The sequence below is a fragment of the Bactrocera oleae genome, chromosome 4 (genome assembly GCF_042242935.1).
Source record: "Bactrocera oleae isolate idBacOlea1 chromosome 4, idBacOlea1, whole genome shotgun sequence".
Classification (NCBI taxonomy): Eukaryota; Metazoa; Arthropoda; class Insecta; order Diptera; family Tephritidae; genus Bactrocera; species Bactrocera oleae.
The window spans coordinates 56,127,539-56,144,523 of record NC_091538.1 but is presented as its reverse complement, the minus strand read 5'-3'; the positions used below and the strand labels follow the sequence as shown (position 1 = coordinate 56,144,523).

Below are 16,985 nucleotides of genomic sequence, written 5' to 3'. Positions count from 1 at the left end.
GTGAACCTATAGATAATGCAAAAAAAAATATGTTTGCAAAAATAGTTTTCGCAACTTACTCTGGTTTCGAGGAAGTTAAATATTCTATATCTATGGTTTGACTTAATTTTACTGACTTAATTTAAGACTTTGAGTTCAAACAAAACTGCTTTGGAATATAACCACCAAATCATACCACCATCATGACGTGGTTCAAAATGTAATGCCAAACTTACTTGAAAGCATAAATAGTTTCGGGTATAATATTATAGAAATAATTAACGAAATACACACATGCTCATAAACGTTCAACTGACAGTGAGATTTGCGAACAAAATTCGGAATGCAATTAATTTTCTCTTAAATACCAAAACACTAAATCCCACAAATCAAGCAGGTCAAACAATTTGTACACTGGGCCACTGATAAAATATGTGAGTAATATATTGAGGCAGCTAAATCAATAAAGACATATCAGTTGAGCGCACAAAGCCATAAAACAATTTTTTAAATCACGCTTTACAACAACAAATTTGTGCACATATACAAATACTTATATAGATATGTGGGAAAAATGATCTGTCTTAGATAGGACAAAAAACTAGGCTTGTTAGTTGCTCTTTTTCTGCTCGAATGTCTATATACGATTATATGTGCATATATATTGTAGATGTTAAAATGCATGTCGTCAAACCGTTATGTGCGTGTATGTTTGTGAAAGCGAAGTAAAGTGGCGCTTAAGTGCAATCACGCCAACACACTTTTGTGTCACTTAAAAATCGATTAAAAGATAAGCCTTTCATATCCGTCGGATCATATACGTATCCGATTCTTATCACCACCCACAATCACAACCTGACATGACATAACTCGCGCTTTACAAATACACATTGTGTATGTATGTGTGTGTGTGTGTCTGTATGAGTACAAGCACTTAACGCTAAAATGTCACAACACAAGTTTGAAAACCTGCTTTATATATAACGGTACCAATGCACCCATTTTAGTTGGCCCGTTGACGGTTTGACGGCTTGATTGGAATTTATATACAAACACACATACACATATATGTATGTGCGATGGTGTTTGCTTTGTTAGCCGCTTTGTTGTTGGTTACGCTTGAATGGCGCGACAGCTCATAAAAAGGATTACATTTTGGCAAACACTCACACATAAATACAAATACGCGCACAAGTATTTATAAATGTATGTAAGCCAATACAAAGAGTTCGAGCAAAACACAACCAAACATATACAAATATACATATATAGATATGTGTGTGTAAGCACAAAAGCGTCAATTTTTAACGCTTCTCAAAGGTTTTTGCTTAGTTTACTTGTTCCATATTGTTGTTGTTGCCGTATTTGTCATTAGGTGACGGCGTAGTTGCACCTTTGTTATTAGCCTGTTGACGGCACCCACTTTTGCAAAGCTTGTTTTTGTTGTTGTTCATTTCGTTTGTAAAAACGTGAATTTGCGAGAAAATTGAATTTTGACGTGCGCGAGCCAAAGCCAACAAAACACGTCTGGTTGAGTCTACTTATTGTTAACAACAACTAACAAAGACTTTGCGAAGCTTTTTAGCAAATCGCGCAGCAGGTGTGTGTTATAAAAAGGTTGAGCTCCTCTTGCTCATCTTACTTTTTGTAAAATTTTCCTTTGGTTCACAAATATTTAAACCCAAATGCAAATTTGTTCATAAAAGGAAACTTGAATTTATTGTTTGCTTTTTTTATGAAATCCTACAGTGGCTAGGGTAAAGGTCAGTTATTCAAAGGGTATTGAAGCGTGAGTGTACGAAATGCTGATAATAAACTTTTTATTATTGTCCGCTATTTGAAAAATCAGTTTGAGCATTTTTAAGGTCAAGACAATAAATAAAGAATACATATGTTTATTCCATTATATCTTTTCGATATATAAAGATAAGATCTAGATTCGATCTTAGTTCAAGCCTGTGTAAAAAAAAAAAAAAAAAAATTTTAGGAAAGCATTTGCATCTTAGCAAAGAATGGCAATTATCGAAGTGTTTATTTATGTTATATATACAGGATGTTTGAAAAGTGAGTAGTGCTCACCAAATTCTTTGTTTACAAGCCATTTGAAGGTGAAGTGAAGAGTATTCTTTTAATATGGAAAATTTTCAATATCGCACAGGGATTAGATTCTTTGTTTTGAAAGGTTTAAAAGCAAAGTAAATTTATGAAAAAATGTTAGAAGTGTATAGTAAGTCCTCACCTTCAAAACGCATTTTACACGTAGACGGATATTTTGCAGAGCTTCTGGAAAGCCATTATAGGGATGGCATAAAATTATTAGAGGATCATTGGAATAAGTGTATTGAAGTTAAGTGATATTATATTGAATAAAAAAATATATTTCGTACCAAAAACAGTATTTTTCATTTCGAGCGCATGCACTTTTCAACCATCCTGTATACTTCAGGTATTCAGAAAACTGTTATGCACAACCAATATAGATTTGTCTCTTATTCATATCTCCACAAAATACTTCATACTAAAAGTCTAGGTTTTACATATACCGTTTTAGATCCAAAATAACAACAGAACGTACAGAAAAAGCTAATGTGTAAGATTAGCCGATACTATTTTTTACTTAAGTGACGAGATTGGAAAATACAAGATGAGCTAGCAGAAGTTTTGGCTGTCACGTAAGCCGACATTTCAAAACGTTTAGAATTAGCTGACCATTAGTCCCGGTTTGGCCGGAACAGTCCGGATTCCGAGTTAAGCGTCCCGGCCTCTTAAAAATTAAAAAATTTAGAATGAATTGAGTTAAATTTTGTTGCTCTCTCACCTATTGTATGTCGCAATTTTCATTGAATTAAAATATGGAAAAAATCGATGACTAAAAAAAACCGTCTCGGATTTTGCCAGGACAAATATGGTCACCTAAGTTTAGAAGCATGAATGGTGCCATATGAATTGAAGCCAAGAGACATTGAAAGCCGAGTTGTATGCCAGAAATGCTGCTTGAACGCCACGAAAAGAAGTCGTTTTTGTTTTGGATTGTGACTGGTGATGAAAAATTGATACATTACGAAAACCCTAAATGTCAAAAACCATGTGTGGATCCTGGCCAATCAACGGCAAAGCCGAATGTCAATGATGACAAGCTAATGCTTGGTTTGATCAGAAGACCGTGCTTTATTATGAGCTTCTAAAACCGGGTGAAACCATTAATGTGGAAAGCTACCGACAACAATTCATCAAATTGAAGCGAGTCATTGCTGAAAAACGCTCGGAATTTGCGACTAGACACGAGCCGATAATTTTCCATCTTGACAACGCTCGGCCTCAAGCTGCGAGTACGGTTAAAAACTATTTGGAAAATTTTTTTTTTTTTTTGGGTTGGCAAGTTTTGTCTAATCCACCTTATAGCCCAACTATTTGTTCCGTTCGATGCAAAATGCTCTCACTGGTATGCGGTTCAAATCAGTATCAAATTGGCTTGATTCATTCTTGCCCGTTAAGCCAGCGCAGTTTGGAATCGATGGAATCCACAAATTGCCAGAAAGATGGGAAAATGTTATAGCTTTAGACGAGCAATTCTAGTTTTTTTTATGTGTATGATACAGATGCTCAAAACAAAGCAGCATAATTTTGCTGCAAATTTTCGGAATCTTACTTTCCAGGAAACTACATTACATACTCTCAGCTACGACGAGATTGTATTTAAAATCACTTTGCTGCTTATCTGAAATGACTATAGGCTTCCTTCTCAAATTCCATTAGAGGGAGCTCTGATTGATTTATCTGTTATAAATAACCAAGCTTTGACAGCTCAAGCTAATACCTCTTATATTCAAATAAGTAATATATAATATTCTGAAAAATAGTCATCGACCCATCTGCTAACTATTGCAAATCTAAGGGTGCTACCCACACTGGTATTAAATTTATACCACAGGGCATTTAATTTATTGAAAGAGCTTAGCTATCAATTCCTGCTTCTTACTTGTATAAATTTGAAAAGTTTGTTTAGAAAATATGTAGACCTTTAGTTAGAATAGTCTACTACAGTCAGTTAATATAATATAACGAAAATTGATTCGCCATGAATTTTGAGTTATTTCCAATAGATACATCTCACACAACAAATTGTAAAGTGGGTCCTCCAAAAGCAGAACATACTGTGAATATCCCTCACAACTCTTCCAATCTTACGTATATCAGTTAAAGTCATTTGGGTTCAATTAGTTTTGATAGGAACATTAAAGCACTATTCTGATATTAGCAGCAATTTTTCACTCGCATTATCAAGATATCGCACACATCCAGATTAAGGCAACGGCAAATGCAACTTTAACTTCTTATGTGTTAAATTACGCTCACACCTTTCTGCTAGCGCTTAAGCACATAAGTTATATATACATACATGTATATACATGTGTGCGTGCGTCATACAATCAGTACTTAACCACTCATAAATTAATCCTGACAACAGAAATTTATGTTCAAATAAAACTAATTGCTAACGTCAGTATGGAAAGTTTTACTTGCGGCTAAAGTGCGCTCAAAGAAACTTTTGCCCACCACAGCACCGGCAACAACAACAACAACAAAAATTACAACACCAATCGCACTAACAACTTAACTGCAGGCGGCTCACAACATTTTTATTTTTTGGCTCTGACTTATTCTGCAAATGATTACATTCACATATATATTTACATACAAAGTTGCGGATAATACATAAACCATATACGTGTATGTTTGTATATATATGTGTGTAATTTCGGTTACTAATGGATTTAAGTTCAATTACACTGCAGGTCGTATTTGCCCTTTACTATTCAGAAACGCATTAGTTTATACTTAGAATTGGCTCTATTGGTTAGATGGGTCTCAGGCGGTAGTGAGAAAGGGGTATATGGTTTATACAGGCAGCATTAGGGATTTCATTGTGTAAGGTCTATTTATAGGTGTTTGATATATTCTAGAATAATCGTATATACAAATATATGTATCTGATTTTTCAGATAAAAACCTCTTTAAAACAGATTTTTTCGGTACAAATCTTTCATAAAATAGCCTCATTGCGAAAACTTGAAGCTGAAAATACTTGCATGAGGATTTGCTGAAAATAATATAACTATTTGCATTTTTTATTAATCCCAGAATTTCTGTCATATATAGATAGATTGTAATCTATCGCGATCGGATTACTTTGACCTTATTTTGTAAAAGCCAAAACAACATTCTAATTTGAAATATATCAAGCTTGAGAGAGGAGTACTTTCTAGGTACAATATGGACTCAAGATCAAGATAGTTAGATTGTTAAGCGGAAGGCGATACTAAGAAGCGACCCCACCATATTACGGAAATTTTTAAATTACTGAGTTCTTAGTATTTCCTGAGTTAGTTTTCTATACCATCATTCTGCATTACTAAGAAACTGCCGAAGTATGTCTAGAGATAACTATTAACTAACATATACGTTCTGCCAACTGAATGTGGACAAATAGAGCTAATTGGTTCAGCGATAGCGTGATAGCGGCTGCAAAATTTTTTTTGTTTCGAAATAATTCTATTCAATAGTAGATATTCAATTGTAGGAGCTTTTTCAGATTCACGCCAAAACTAACTCTCGTCATTTGTTTAGTTTTAAATTGTTAGGGTTCACAGATATTATAGAGACTCTAGATTTTCGAAGCCCGCAATTTCTGATGATCAGCTTTCGAAGGTATTAGACCAAATCATGACAGAACTTAGCTCCCCTTGAAGATGAATATTAAGTAGTCTAAATTTTGTGAAGAGTTTTTATGATCTCGAACATATTTCTGGTATGCTGTCCAATCACCTAAGTTGGCTCCGAAATCATTGTATTGATATTATATACTATGTATATATCTCCACTTTATAAAAATTATAAAATTCGGATGGGCGGAGATTCTACGATTCGGTTTTTGGATACTAGGATACCGATTGATATTATTTTTGAATAGCAATAAAAATAGAATATAGAGAGAAGAATACTACGATCATGCACATCGCTGCATAGGTCATAGAATTGATTGTCATATCATAAATCTAATTAGAAAGCATATAAGTCGCTGCCTATATGATGACAATAACACCTTAATAAGAGCTCATTTTTACGAAAGTGATGACTACTTTGCATTAGCTATTACAAATGGATTTGCACCACCAGAATCTTTTCTCTACTTGGACAAAAATGGCTTCATCCAAAACGTAGACAACATCCCAATAATCTATCACATATTTAGAAGAGCTAACAACAAAGTAGTCACTTCGAAAATACTCACTGCTGAAAACAAACGATTCGACACATACATCCCGTTTAGAGACAAAACTGAAACCGCTTTGACGAAACAGAACTGCTGGTGGCTATTAAGGTCTGATTTCTTGTTCTTCTTTTAACCATTTTATATTATAAAATCATCTATGCATCGTTTTTTTCACTTTTTCCTTGCAAGAAATACATGTACAAGTATATACTATATATCTACTAAGTTAAGATATAAATAATATCATTAGTTAATAAAATGTTACTAATTATTGATAGCGGAGTACTCGAGAGCTCGTCTAGAGACACTGTACGTATTATATGTTATCGGTGTACTATTGTTTATTATAGTAATTAAGCTTATATTAATTTTAATCAAATAAGCAAAACTAAAAAAAAAAAAAAAATTTTTAATAGCAGTTATAGCATATTAGGAGTACAATTTGTAGGTGATTGAGATGTCTTTTCCAAGGTAAATTAGCTGACGGGATTACATATGTATGACGTTATTTGGATAGTGGGCGTGTTGAATGTTTGATTTCATCAGATATCGATTAGGGAGTAATAGATATGTTATGAACTAAATTTTGGTTTAAGTTATTGAAAAAATTTACAGAGAGCCTATCAGCCTTCAGCACACGTCCTTTTATTTACAAGAAGATACTCATTTCGCCGAGATCGGAGCACTATAGTATTTAGCTGCCATACAAACTGATTCTATTTTCTATTCGACAAGATATCTTCACAAAATTTAGCATGGACTAGTTTATAAGATAATCTATATCGGATCACTATAGCACATGGCACATACGAGTAGTTTGCTAACAGAAGTGTACCTTCGAAGGATAATATAGCTTCACTTCAGCCAAAGTTAACGTTTTTCTTGCTTGCACAGATGTGCGGAGATAATTTGTAGATCTTTCTGATAATTTTGATATTATGACCCACATTGACCAAGTGGATATGTGGTCAATAAGCCTTCTTCAAAGTTTAATTTCATCATAAATTTAGTTGAAACTTGTATCCAAAAACTTCCTAGCAGCAAAAAAAAACATAACCCTGAATTTTTTATTGTCATAAAACAGCTTTTGCTTTCACTTGTTTTTACTTCGCCTGCCAGTGCGCTTAATACTCGACCCTAGCTCCAGCAAACAAAAAAAAAACAATACCGCTTCATGTAAATGAGCCTAACTTTTGTATTTCAGGTATTTCACATTCAAATATTTCTATTCACGTGAGTGTATTTATTGTAATTCATTGTCGCATGACTGCCGCTGCTGCCTTCACGGCACATTCGAACCGTTATTTTCATAGCTATGTGTTGTTATTGTTATTGAAAATTTATAGCGCGCTAAATACTTAAGCTTTTAGGCTGTTAATCTACATACTTTCCACATAGATTTGCATAAACAAAGTTGGGCATTGCGTGCGTGCAAACGGTTTTCGCTATTTCAGTGGAATTCTGCTGGTAAATAATTTCTATAGAAAGCGAAAACGGGATATAAATTAATTTTTTTTTGTAGATTAAAGTTGCGAACTAAAAACTGTTACACAATAAGTAGAATGTATGGCAAGTGGAATGCTTTCTAAATATATTTTGCATAATTAAATACATAAGTTGGAAGATCTATGAGAGTATATTCGTGTACTGTATGTTTTCAGGCATGCATTTTTGTGGCGTCTACTTATTTCCAAAACAACTATTTGTTGCTGTTGTTTTTCAAAATTCATAAAATATTAATTAATAATTAATTACTTTCACTACATCACAATTTTGTGTGAACGTGAATTTAAGTGTTCCTACAGGGTACGGTAGTGGCTATCATAGGAGGACTCTACTACACATTTGTTTAAGGGATTAAAGTAAACAATTCCGACTACTATTGCAATTTTTAACTTATTTATGCTTTGAATAAAGATCACATTTTCGCCATTAACCTATTTCAAAAAACCTTTAGTTTTTAGTTAACAAGCTTGGCTAGTAAAAAGGTATGAGGAGCCAAAGTGGAATTGATATTTACAGATTAGCAAAGCCGACACATGACACTAAAAAACAAAGCATTGGTGAAAGCAAAGGTATACTTTTAAAGAGCTAAGCATTATAAAAACGTGGGTAAGCTGAAAACCTACTTGAGAGCCTAATACTGTTGTACGGAGTTCTTAAAAGCTGATTAAAGTTCTCCGTAAGATGTCTGTCTGTGATGTCTTTTTAGAGTTACAAAATATCCTAGAGTTTATCCAACCAGCTGTAAAACTAATCACAAGTTTTAGAAATGGTAAAGGCTGCAGTCATGTGTTTTTTTTCGATAAAAAATTTTTTTATAGGAAGTTACATCCTTCAGGTCCATAAATCTTACGCAGAATCTTGTACTCTATAAAGTTAGGGTCTAAGCTATAATAACAGTTATGAATTTGGAATGGGTTGGAAATGAAGTCAGTGCAGGAATAAACAAACTAAGATACTAAAGGCTTATGCTGACTCTGAGCTGATGGTAATTTTTTTTGTTTTCAAAATCATATATGAACTCTTTAGTATCGAAGGGAGGCTAGGTTAGGTTACATGACTGATCCCTCAACATGGTGTGGGATCACATTCAGGTTGTTCTGTAAGTACTTTGTTAAGCCAGATGAAAAACTCCTTTAATTGGATATCAGCTATCGGCAAAAGCGGCCTGAACCTATCACAAATCTGCTGGTGTGTTTTATTTCTATTTCCGCTATTTCACGTGGTTCTTTAAAAGTATGCGATCCGAGATGTTTTTGCATATTACTAAACTGCTATCACAGCTTTTTACAGACCACACATGTTAAAATAATGCACTATACAATATTTCGCAACGATATACTGTAGATAATTTTGCTCAGCGTGTGTAAAAATGTCTAAGAATGTCCTTGGTTAAAAACCACGTCTTCCGGCTACCATGACAGTCTCGCCCTCAATATAATTTCTTTTTAATGCTTAAGCGATCATTTACGTGACTTAGTTTCACTTGTAGTATTCAGAAGCAGGCTAGAGGAGATGGAATAAAATTTTATTCCTAGCAGAACTCATTTGTCTGACAAACCCTTAACTTTTTTTTTTCAAATATTATGCATTTGATACGAAAAATAAGAATATAAAAATTTAATTTTAAAAATATGAAACTTTCAAAAAATTTATTAAAATATACATTTGCACAGAAAGTTTCGCAAATTGCGCGAAGTTAAATTTAAAAAAAAAGAAATCTCCAAATATACAGGCATCTTCCTAAAGTCGCGTCATTAACTCTTTGACACTACTTATCTTCGTCATATTTGTCATCTTTGCATGGATCGTAATAATCATCTTCGATATTATCGTTTGCACATGGATCATCCTGTTCGCTATCTTCGCACATCTTTTCTTCATTTTCTCGATTTTCTTCTTCACTTCGGAATGGATTGTAATACGGTAGAGCGCCACAAGGCTTGCTAAGTTTGTCCTTATCTTCTTTAGAACGATCTTTAGCTGTTTTGGCACATTTGGGATCAGCAAACACCATGGTAAAATTATTTTTGTCCTTTAACATATCGGTTCCAGCTTTTGGCTTTTTTGTTTCATCACAGGGTGATGATTTTTGAACTTCTTTTGGTTTAATCACTTCCAAAGTACATGGCTTAGTGTCAGATGTAGTCTTCTCCACGTTTGAATCAGCTGCTTTCGAACCGAAGCCAACACTGCAAGGATCCACAAATACACGGGTATTATCTTTTCCATCTTTAACGTGCAAATTTTTTGTCATACTTTTTGGATCTTTTTCGGCTTCAGCTTTTTTCTTGACTATCTCGCACGGTGGTAACTTTTTAAGATCCATTGGCTTTGGTTCAGTCTTTGTTGTGGGTTTTTCCGCTGATTTTATTCCAGTGCCAAAACCAACAGCGCATGGATCAAAAAAGGTTCTCTTTCCGTCTTTAGGTTGATCCTTTGTTGAGGCACCCTTACAAATATCTTTATCGGGATCAGCTTTTTTCTTGACTATCTCACACGGTTGTGATTTTTTTGGTACCAGTACTTCTGTTTTTGGCACAGCTTTGCATGGATCTTTAGCGACGTCAGATTTCTTCTTAACTATCTCACACGGCTGAGATTTTTTAGGTTCCATTGATTGTGGCTTAGATTCCGCCTTTTGTGCAGCTTTTTCCACTGCTGGTTTAACATCTGCTTTTACCCTATCGCCAAATCCCACACCGCATGGATCCACAAATATTCTGGTTTGCTTTGCTTCATCTTTATAAGGCCCCTTGCGTACAGTTTTGCAGGTATCGTCTGCTTTAGAAGTAGGCTCTGTCTTCCTTTTTGCCAAATCACATGGGTGCGGCTTCTTTTCTGCCTCAGTTTCTATATCAATTTTTTGTGGCTTCTGTTCTTGTGGTAACGTTATGGCTTCAGCTTTCTCTTTCTTTGCTTGTTTTTCTATTAGTCCGCATGGATCTAATTTTCGTCTTTCCTCTTTAGAAATGGGTTTGTCTACATTTGGCTTTGGTTTCTCTACACTTTTTGAACTAATTTCTATGTTAGGCTCTTCCTGCCGCCATTTTTCTGACTCAGCTTCTGATTTGAGTGTCACGGGCTCTTGTTTATCTTTAGGAGAACTTGCCTCCACTTCTTTGAATTCGAAACTTTGCGTACTACTTTTAATGTCACGCGGTTTAATAGGATGCTTACCGCCACTACCACCAGAATCACCTCCCCCACGACCACCGTCTATTTTCGGCAAACCTACCGGTCCAGGTGTCTGCTCGTCTGGATCATGCGGCCAGAAAAGAGGCTTACGTTGATGTGGTATATAATTCGAGCACTCAGGACGTAAGTTAATAAACTCTTCCATTGTCATTGACGAATAAGGTTTCATATTACAAAGCCGTTCTATTTCAGTTTCATAAGCTTTCACGCGTTTGTTTGATTCTAAAATATACTGCTTCACTTGTGCCTAAAAAGTAGTGTTAGGAGCATATTACAAATAAGACAAAAATAATTATTGGAACACACCTGTACTACTGCTCTCTGCTTTTCCAGCTCCTCGTAGTATTTCTTCGTGTCTAATTTCACGCGATCATCGAATACCTTATTCAACTCTTCGTATTTTTTCTCGAATTCATCTACCATTTTTATGGCTTCTATACGTACGTTCGTGCGATAGTAATCCCAATCGATTCGCGGCAACTTTTCAGGATACTTATTCACGCGCCTAACAGTAAAAATGTCTATGATCGTAATGGTTTGAATTTAAATCCTTCATGCGCTTAACTTACTTTTTGTATTCAGTATTGAGATCGAGTAAATGACGAAATTGTTTCTTCTGATTATTTGGCACACGTTTCGCCAATTCGCCTAACACACTTTTGGTGGCATTACTGCCAGCCATTCGCAAAAAATCGAATTCAGAAAATATATTTAGTTATAAAATAATATTTCAGCAATGTTTTCGTAGATAGTTCCCAAAATTTATTTTTATTCAAAATATTTTCGAATGACACATTAACTAACAAATTTTGTAAGGGTTTCAATAGCTGTAAATAAATAATACAATTATGTTTTGTATATGGCGTGATTTATGGCAAGACATTTATTTATTATTGCAGCCGTAAAAAGAAGAATATCTACCGTTTTGATCAATGAGAGCACTCCAAAATTTCGTCCACTGATTGAATTTAGCTTTGATGATATTTTTCTATACCTATGAATGGTTCCATCGTATACGGCCAAAATATTAACTTTTATGAAGGTGTGACGAAGATAAAAATATACCATATCTTCCATTTGGGGTGAAGCGTATTCATCCTTCTAGTCAAACTCAGACAACTGTCACTTCCACAAACCGATATAAAATGGCTTTAAAATTATGTAAACTAAACGCGTCCATCGTTCTCTATTGGATTCACTGTACACATCTTTTAAACTACTAAAGAAATTTTTCCTAGCTCGAGGGGAACAATTTACGCCCTTTTGATTCAATTATATTGTAAAATGACCCGTACATGATTAAAAACTATGGGTTAGGTTAGGTTCAATGTCTGATCCAGGGATCGCACTTGGACTAATTGTGAATCCATAAAAATAGAACTCCTGTATCTGATCTTATAAGTCGGTCAGGCGCTTCGTGGTTAATACAAATTTGCTTAGGCATTTAATTTTTTTTTACACCAACTCGATGGGAATATGTTTCCACCTCGTCTTCTTACATACAGCCTCCGATAACATTCTTCAACTTGTAGCGTGTACGTCCAATGGCCTTAATCTTGAGAACTAGCGAGGGGCTATCCTTACTGAAGATAAAGAGCTCAGTTTACAGCCGATGTTGGAACAAAAGGATCTTGCAAGCTCTCGCGAAGCCCAGCTAGTCAGTAGTACAACACACGAGGAGAGCAAAAAACCGACCCGTCCCCATTCTATTGATGCTTGGGTACCTTTCCTTGGCAGCTCGTCAGTTTTAAAGTTACCTGCGATTCCGCTGTGGCCTGGCACTCATAATAGACTTGGCAGAAAGTGTTCAATACCATTGATAACGAGGTCAGGCATTATTTAACCAGCCCTGAACGCACGGTTTGTGAGATTAAGGCTAGTATCACCGCCCTGCTATCAGAATGAATAGACACTTCTGGGAAGGAGGCTGTACTCCGCACACTTCAAAAACATTTCCCCAAGCTTTTACTCATCAGTAAAGAATCTCACTACCCTTACCCTCCAACGGCTTCTAACCATCCGCAAAGGATCTGTTATGAAGTCAAAACGTCCGTGGATTTCCTATGGAAAAGTTTTACAAATGAATCGGTTGAGATTTTTTTGAACAACCACTGTCTGAAACATTTCAGAAATATGAAAGTCTTTCCAGAATATGTACATATATATTCATTACATACACATAGTTTTTTTCCCAATATTTTTTTATTGAGATTTGTGTAAGTAAAATTGTTTTAACAGAAATTAAAATTGTATTAAAAATATAGATTATAGTTAATACTATATGTATATAAGTAAAATAATCTCAAATAAGTCATATTTTTTATGTTGAAAACAAGAAGCAAATTTTCAAAATCATATACAGTTATTTGAACAATCAGACCGACAAATGCCACAAACTTTGCTCAATTGCCTTTTTCGGCACTTAGCATTAGAGATCTAGGTATATCAGCATCAGGAACACGCAAGGATACAGCAGAATCAGTCATTGAGGTGTCATTTGGTAACTTTTTCTCATCCAAGTTCTCCAATGTGGACTTTTGTATATTTGCTTTCACCTGTGGTGGTTTCGAATGATCAATAGATTTTGCTGTAGAGTAGCACTCATGCGTTAGCGTTGTCTTTGCGCTACTTTGTAATGAAAAATCCTGTATACCACCTTTCGTATCAGAAATGACTTGAGGTCTACCTTTGGCAAGTTTACCCTCCTCCATCATATATATGGAGTCTATATTTTGATATTTAGCTTTACGAATCTCTTGTTTGTTGGCTTCGCTGTGGGGCAGCATATGGCGTATGCGCACAATATCCCTCTCCAGTTGGCGTATACGTTGCTTGGACTGAAGCATCAGCTGTTGTACATTTCGCTGCAATTTATGAAAATATAGTATTTATTAAAATCTATAGTTTATTGTCTCTCGAATTCATACAACCTTTGCTTGTCGCAGCGATTGCTTCCCCGTCGTTGGCACTTTGCGCCCCAGCGCTTGAAAGCCAAGTTCCACGTCATCAACTAACCGCTCCATTCTCGCTTGTAGTTGCTTATAATAGTAATTCCAGCTGATTAGTTGCCAAAAGTCAGACACTTTCTGAACGCTGTTGCAGATAAATTATTATTATTAAAAAAAAAAAAAATTTCAAATAACTTACCTTTTATTATTTTGTGCATTTTGCTTGTTGAAACTCAAATATTGCTGGAATTCGCTTGCTGTAAGGCGTTTACAGAATTCCAACAAATTGTTTTTGTTAAAAAATCTACCAGCCATCGGATTTCGTTAATATGTTTGAAAAATATATTTTTTTGAAATATTATTTCGTCTTCCGAATGAATTTTATTTAATTGACTTAGAAATCATAAAGATTGACAATGTGATAATAAAAAATATTTTTAGATTTTTTTTCAAGGTTTTCATGGTGAAATTGTGTATTATTGTGTGGTGGATAATAGTAAAACCCGCTTAAGTGCCTTACAAAAATCCCAGTTGTTTAAGGTGGCGGGTGGGGTACTTAAAAGGACCCAACTAAGTACTCTTACGAGTATTTATGAATTGAATTAAATATCGGCCAAATGTCCACCATGTTTGCATATCTTTTTGGGAATGCAAATGCGTTTCGTGAACCACACGAGGCTTTGACTGACCCCAGTAGCGACAATTTTGTTTGTTGACAAAGCCATAAACCAGAAATGGGATCAAGATGATTTTTCGATAAAATACATCGTTGGCGAATCGTCGGAAAAAAAAATGTATTTCTGTTTCCAAAGTGAAAGGTTACATGAGGAAATGGCATACTTTTCTGAACACACTGTAAATAAACATTGCCGCCATGAGCTCTCAAGATTATGTCATCGCTATTGGTAGACGCTGTACTTTATACGTACTCCGACGTTTCCTTTTGCGTTTGACAAACTTGGTGGCAAACTGAATATGCTGTTTTAATATTTATGTATATTATATATATATTAAAATATATACGTATATGGTAAAAAAACTCTTATATCTTAAAAAAATTTGGTAGAAATGTTGCTTGACACTCTCGGTTCAGCATTGTACAATATATAGAATGAAGATGTTCATCACACTGGTTAAAAATATTTAATTTCATGAACACAGATCAGCCCGACCACCTGCAATATAAGAGTTATGTTCAAAACTTACTAAAAGTGAGATTAATGTATGACGAAGAAGATCAGCAGAGTCAAAAATAGCTACATTGGTCATACAACTAGCTATCTTAATCGGCCTATTCTTTCTTTAGCTCAAAAATACTGATTGGGTTTTTTCAGTTCGAGCCATTTGTTTGTTAATGAAAGAAGAAGTGGGTGTTCTTAAGCACAACATAATTCGGTGTAGAAATAATTAAGGAAATTGCCTGCGACGTCTCCAGTTTTTCCATAAAACCAAAACAAGCAACCATTTGCTTAGAAGTGCTTCGTACGCAAACAACTTTTGTTGGATTCGGCTCATCTTGAAACACCCATACAGGCGACTGCTGTGAACACATTTTTCTCTACAGTCGTTTTGGAGTGATCTTTGACCTCGATTGAATTCACCATATCATCGATAAATCCTAGTTCTTACTGAAGTCTCATCTCCATAAATTGAATGAAGTTAATCGGTGCACTGTTGCTGAGATAATACACTTCGAAAGTTGGTAAAAATAATAGCGCGATTTCATTCCATTTTTTTGCCGATATGAATATTTTAAGTTACTGTTAACAATACGAACAGCGTTCGTATGTCAAAATGTTCTGAGTATGTATAACATCAAAAATATCAAACTTTATCATAAAGTTGTGAGGTGCCAGATTGCAACGCTAGTGTTCCCAAATTTCAAAATATAAAATGCAACCTACGTATTGTTGAAATTTTAGAAATTTTGTATTAAGGTTTCACCCACGGAGAAGGCCGGAATCACTGCAGTAGTAAAGGAACTGTTTTTAGGGCCATCGGAGAACTCGAAATATATTTCAGTTTTGCACTTCAAAAATTTTATTTTGTATTAATAAAATGTTTATAAATATACGCGTAAATTTCAAAAACAATTTATACATAAGTTTTTTATACCCAGAGCAGGGCATATTTAATTTATAACGAAGTTTGTAACACCCAGAAGGAAACGTCATAGACCCTATAAAATGTTTATACAATACATATATAAATGATCAGCGTGACGAGCAGAGTTGATTTAGCCATGTCTCTGTGACTGTCTATCCGTATATACGCAAACTAAAACTCAGTTTTTAAGATATCGATCTGGAATTTTGCATACGTTGTTTTCGTCCTGAGGAGCTGCTCATTTGTCAGAAATGGCTATATGGACCACTACATATATATGAAATATTTTTAATTTGACAAGATATATTCACGAACACGAGATCGATTAATGCGCTAAATCAGCGGTAAAATATCCCATTAAATTTTTCAGACCGGATCACTTCAGCATACAGCTGCCATATAAAGTGAACGATCAATATCAAAATTTTGTATGGAAAACTTTTTTATTTTTAAAGGGTATTATAACGTTTTTTATAATTTAGCTGTTATTTAGAATGAAAAATCATTTCAATATAGGGTGTTTAATATATTTTACAATTAGCTATGCTCTTATAATTTGCTTAGTATATACCATAAATTTAGCGTTTCTGACACCACTTTTATTGCCTACTCAACAATTTTCACTCATTGGATACCGTTAATAGATAATTCCCTTAGTTGATCGAAACTAATTATTCTTTTTTTATATTTTTTATTGATACTATCCACAACAGCTAAGCAATTTAACTTTCTAATTACGACTATGTACGCACTAAGCCAACTCTACGCTTTAGTTATTCCCATGGTTAGCTGCATTGATTGCAAAAAGCACTTACTGAAATTGTTGTAAAATGTTGGGCAATAAAAATACTTTATTGCTAACACATCAATATTCATGCGCTCACACACACACCAACAATGTAACCGGCAAAACTTCATTGTAAAGTGTTCCCATGCAAACGTCCAGTGCATTCACCAGAAATCAACAATTGAATACA

The 16,985-nt window shown here is 34.7% G+C and overlaps 2 protein-coding genes across 2 annotated transcripts; both read right to left on the bottom strand.

Moving 5' to 3' along the window:
• Nucleotides 1–9,375: 9,375 nt before the first annotated feature.
• knon (knotted onions) lies at nucleotides 9,376–11,727 on the bottom strand. The gene is made up of 3 exons (XM_014236683.3): nucleotides 11,524–11,727; nucleotides 11,261–11,459; nucleotides 9,376–11,201 (listed from the first exon to the last, which is right to left on the bottom strand). Exons 1-3 carry the CDS (start codon nucleotides 11,634–11,636, stop codon nucleotides 9,528–9,530), a joined length of 1,986 nt encoding a protein of 661 aa, XP_014092158.2. The 5' UTR covers nucleotides 11,637–11,727; the 3' UTR covers nucleotides 9,376–9,527.
• Nucleotides 11,728–13,180: 1,453 nt separating this feature from the next.
• LOC106618800 (uncharacterized) lies at nucleotides 13,181–14,304 on the bottom strand. The gene is made up of 3 exons (XM_014236687.3): nucleotides 14,102–14,304; nucleotides 13,885–14,047; nucleotides 13,181–13,818 (listed from the first exon to the last, which is right to left on the bottom strand). Exons 1-3 carry the CDS (start codon nucleotides 14,215–14,217, stop codon nucleotides 13,357–13,359), a joined length of 741 nt encoding a protein of 246 aa, XP_014092162.2. The 5' UTR covers nucleotides 14,218–14,304; the 3' UTR covers nucleotides 13,181–13,356.
• Between the last annotated feature and the right edge of the window lie 2,681 nt (nucleotides 14,305–16,985).

Coding starts and splice junctions, on each gene's coding strand:
- knon (XM_014236683.3), bottom strand. CDS start 11,636: ATGGCTGGCAGTAATGCCACCAAAAGTGTGTTAGGCGAATTGGCGAAA. Junction 11,460..11,523: donor CTCAATACTGAATACAAAAA/GTAAGTTAAGCG, acceptor TTTTACTGTTAG/GCGCGTGAATAAGTATCCTG. Junction 11,202..11,260: donor AGCAGAGAGCAGTAGTACAG/GTGTGTTCCAAT, acceptor ACTACTTTTTAG/GCACAAGTGAAGCAGTATAT.
- LOC106618800 (XM_014236687.3), bottom strand. CDS start 14,217: ATGGCTGGTAGATTTTTTAACAAAAACAATTTGTTGGAATTCTGTAAA. Junction 14,048..14,101: donor AATGCACAAAATAATAAAAG/GTAAGTTATTTG, acceptor TATCTGCAACAG/CGTTCAGAAAGTGTCTGACT. Junction 13,819..13,884: donor AATCGCTGCGACAAGCAAAG/GTTGTATGAATT, acceptor CATAAATTGCAG/CGAAATGTACAACAGCTGAT.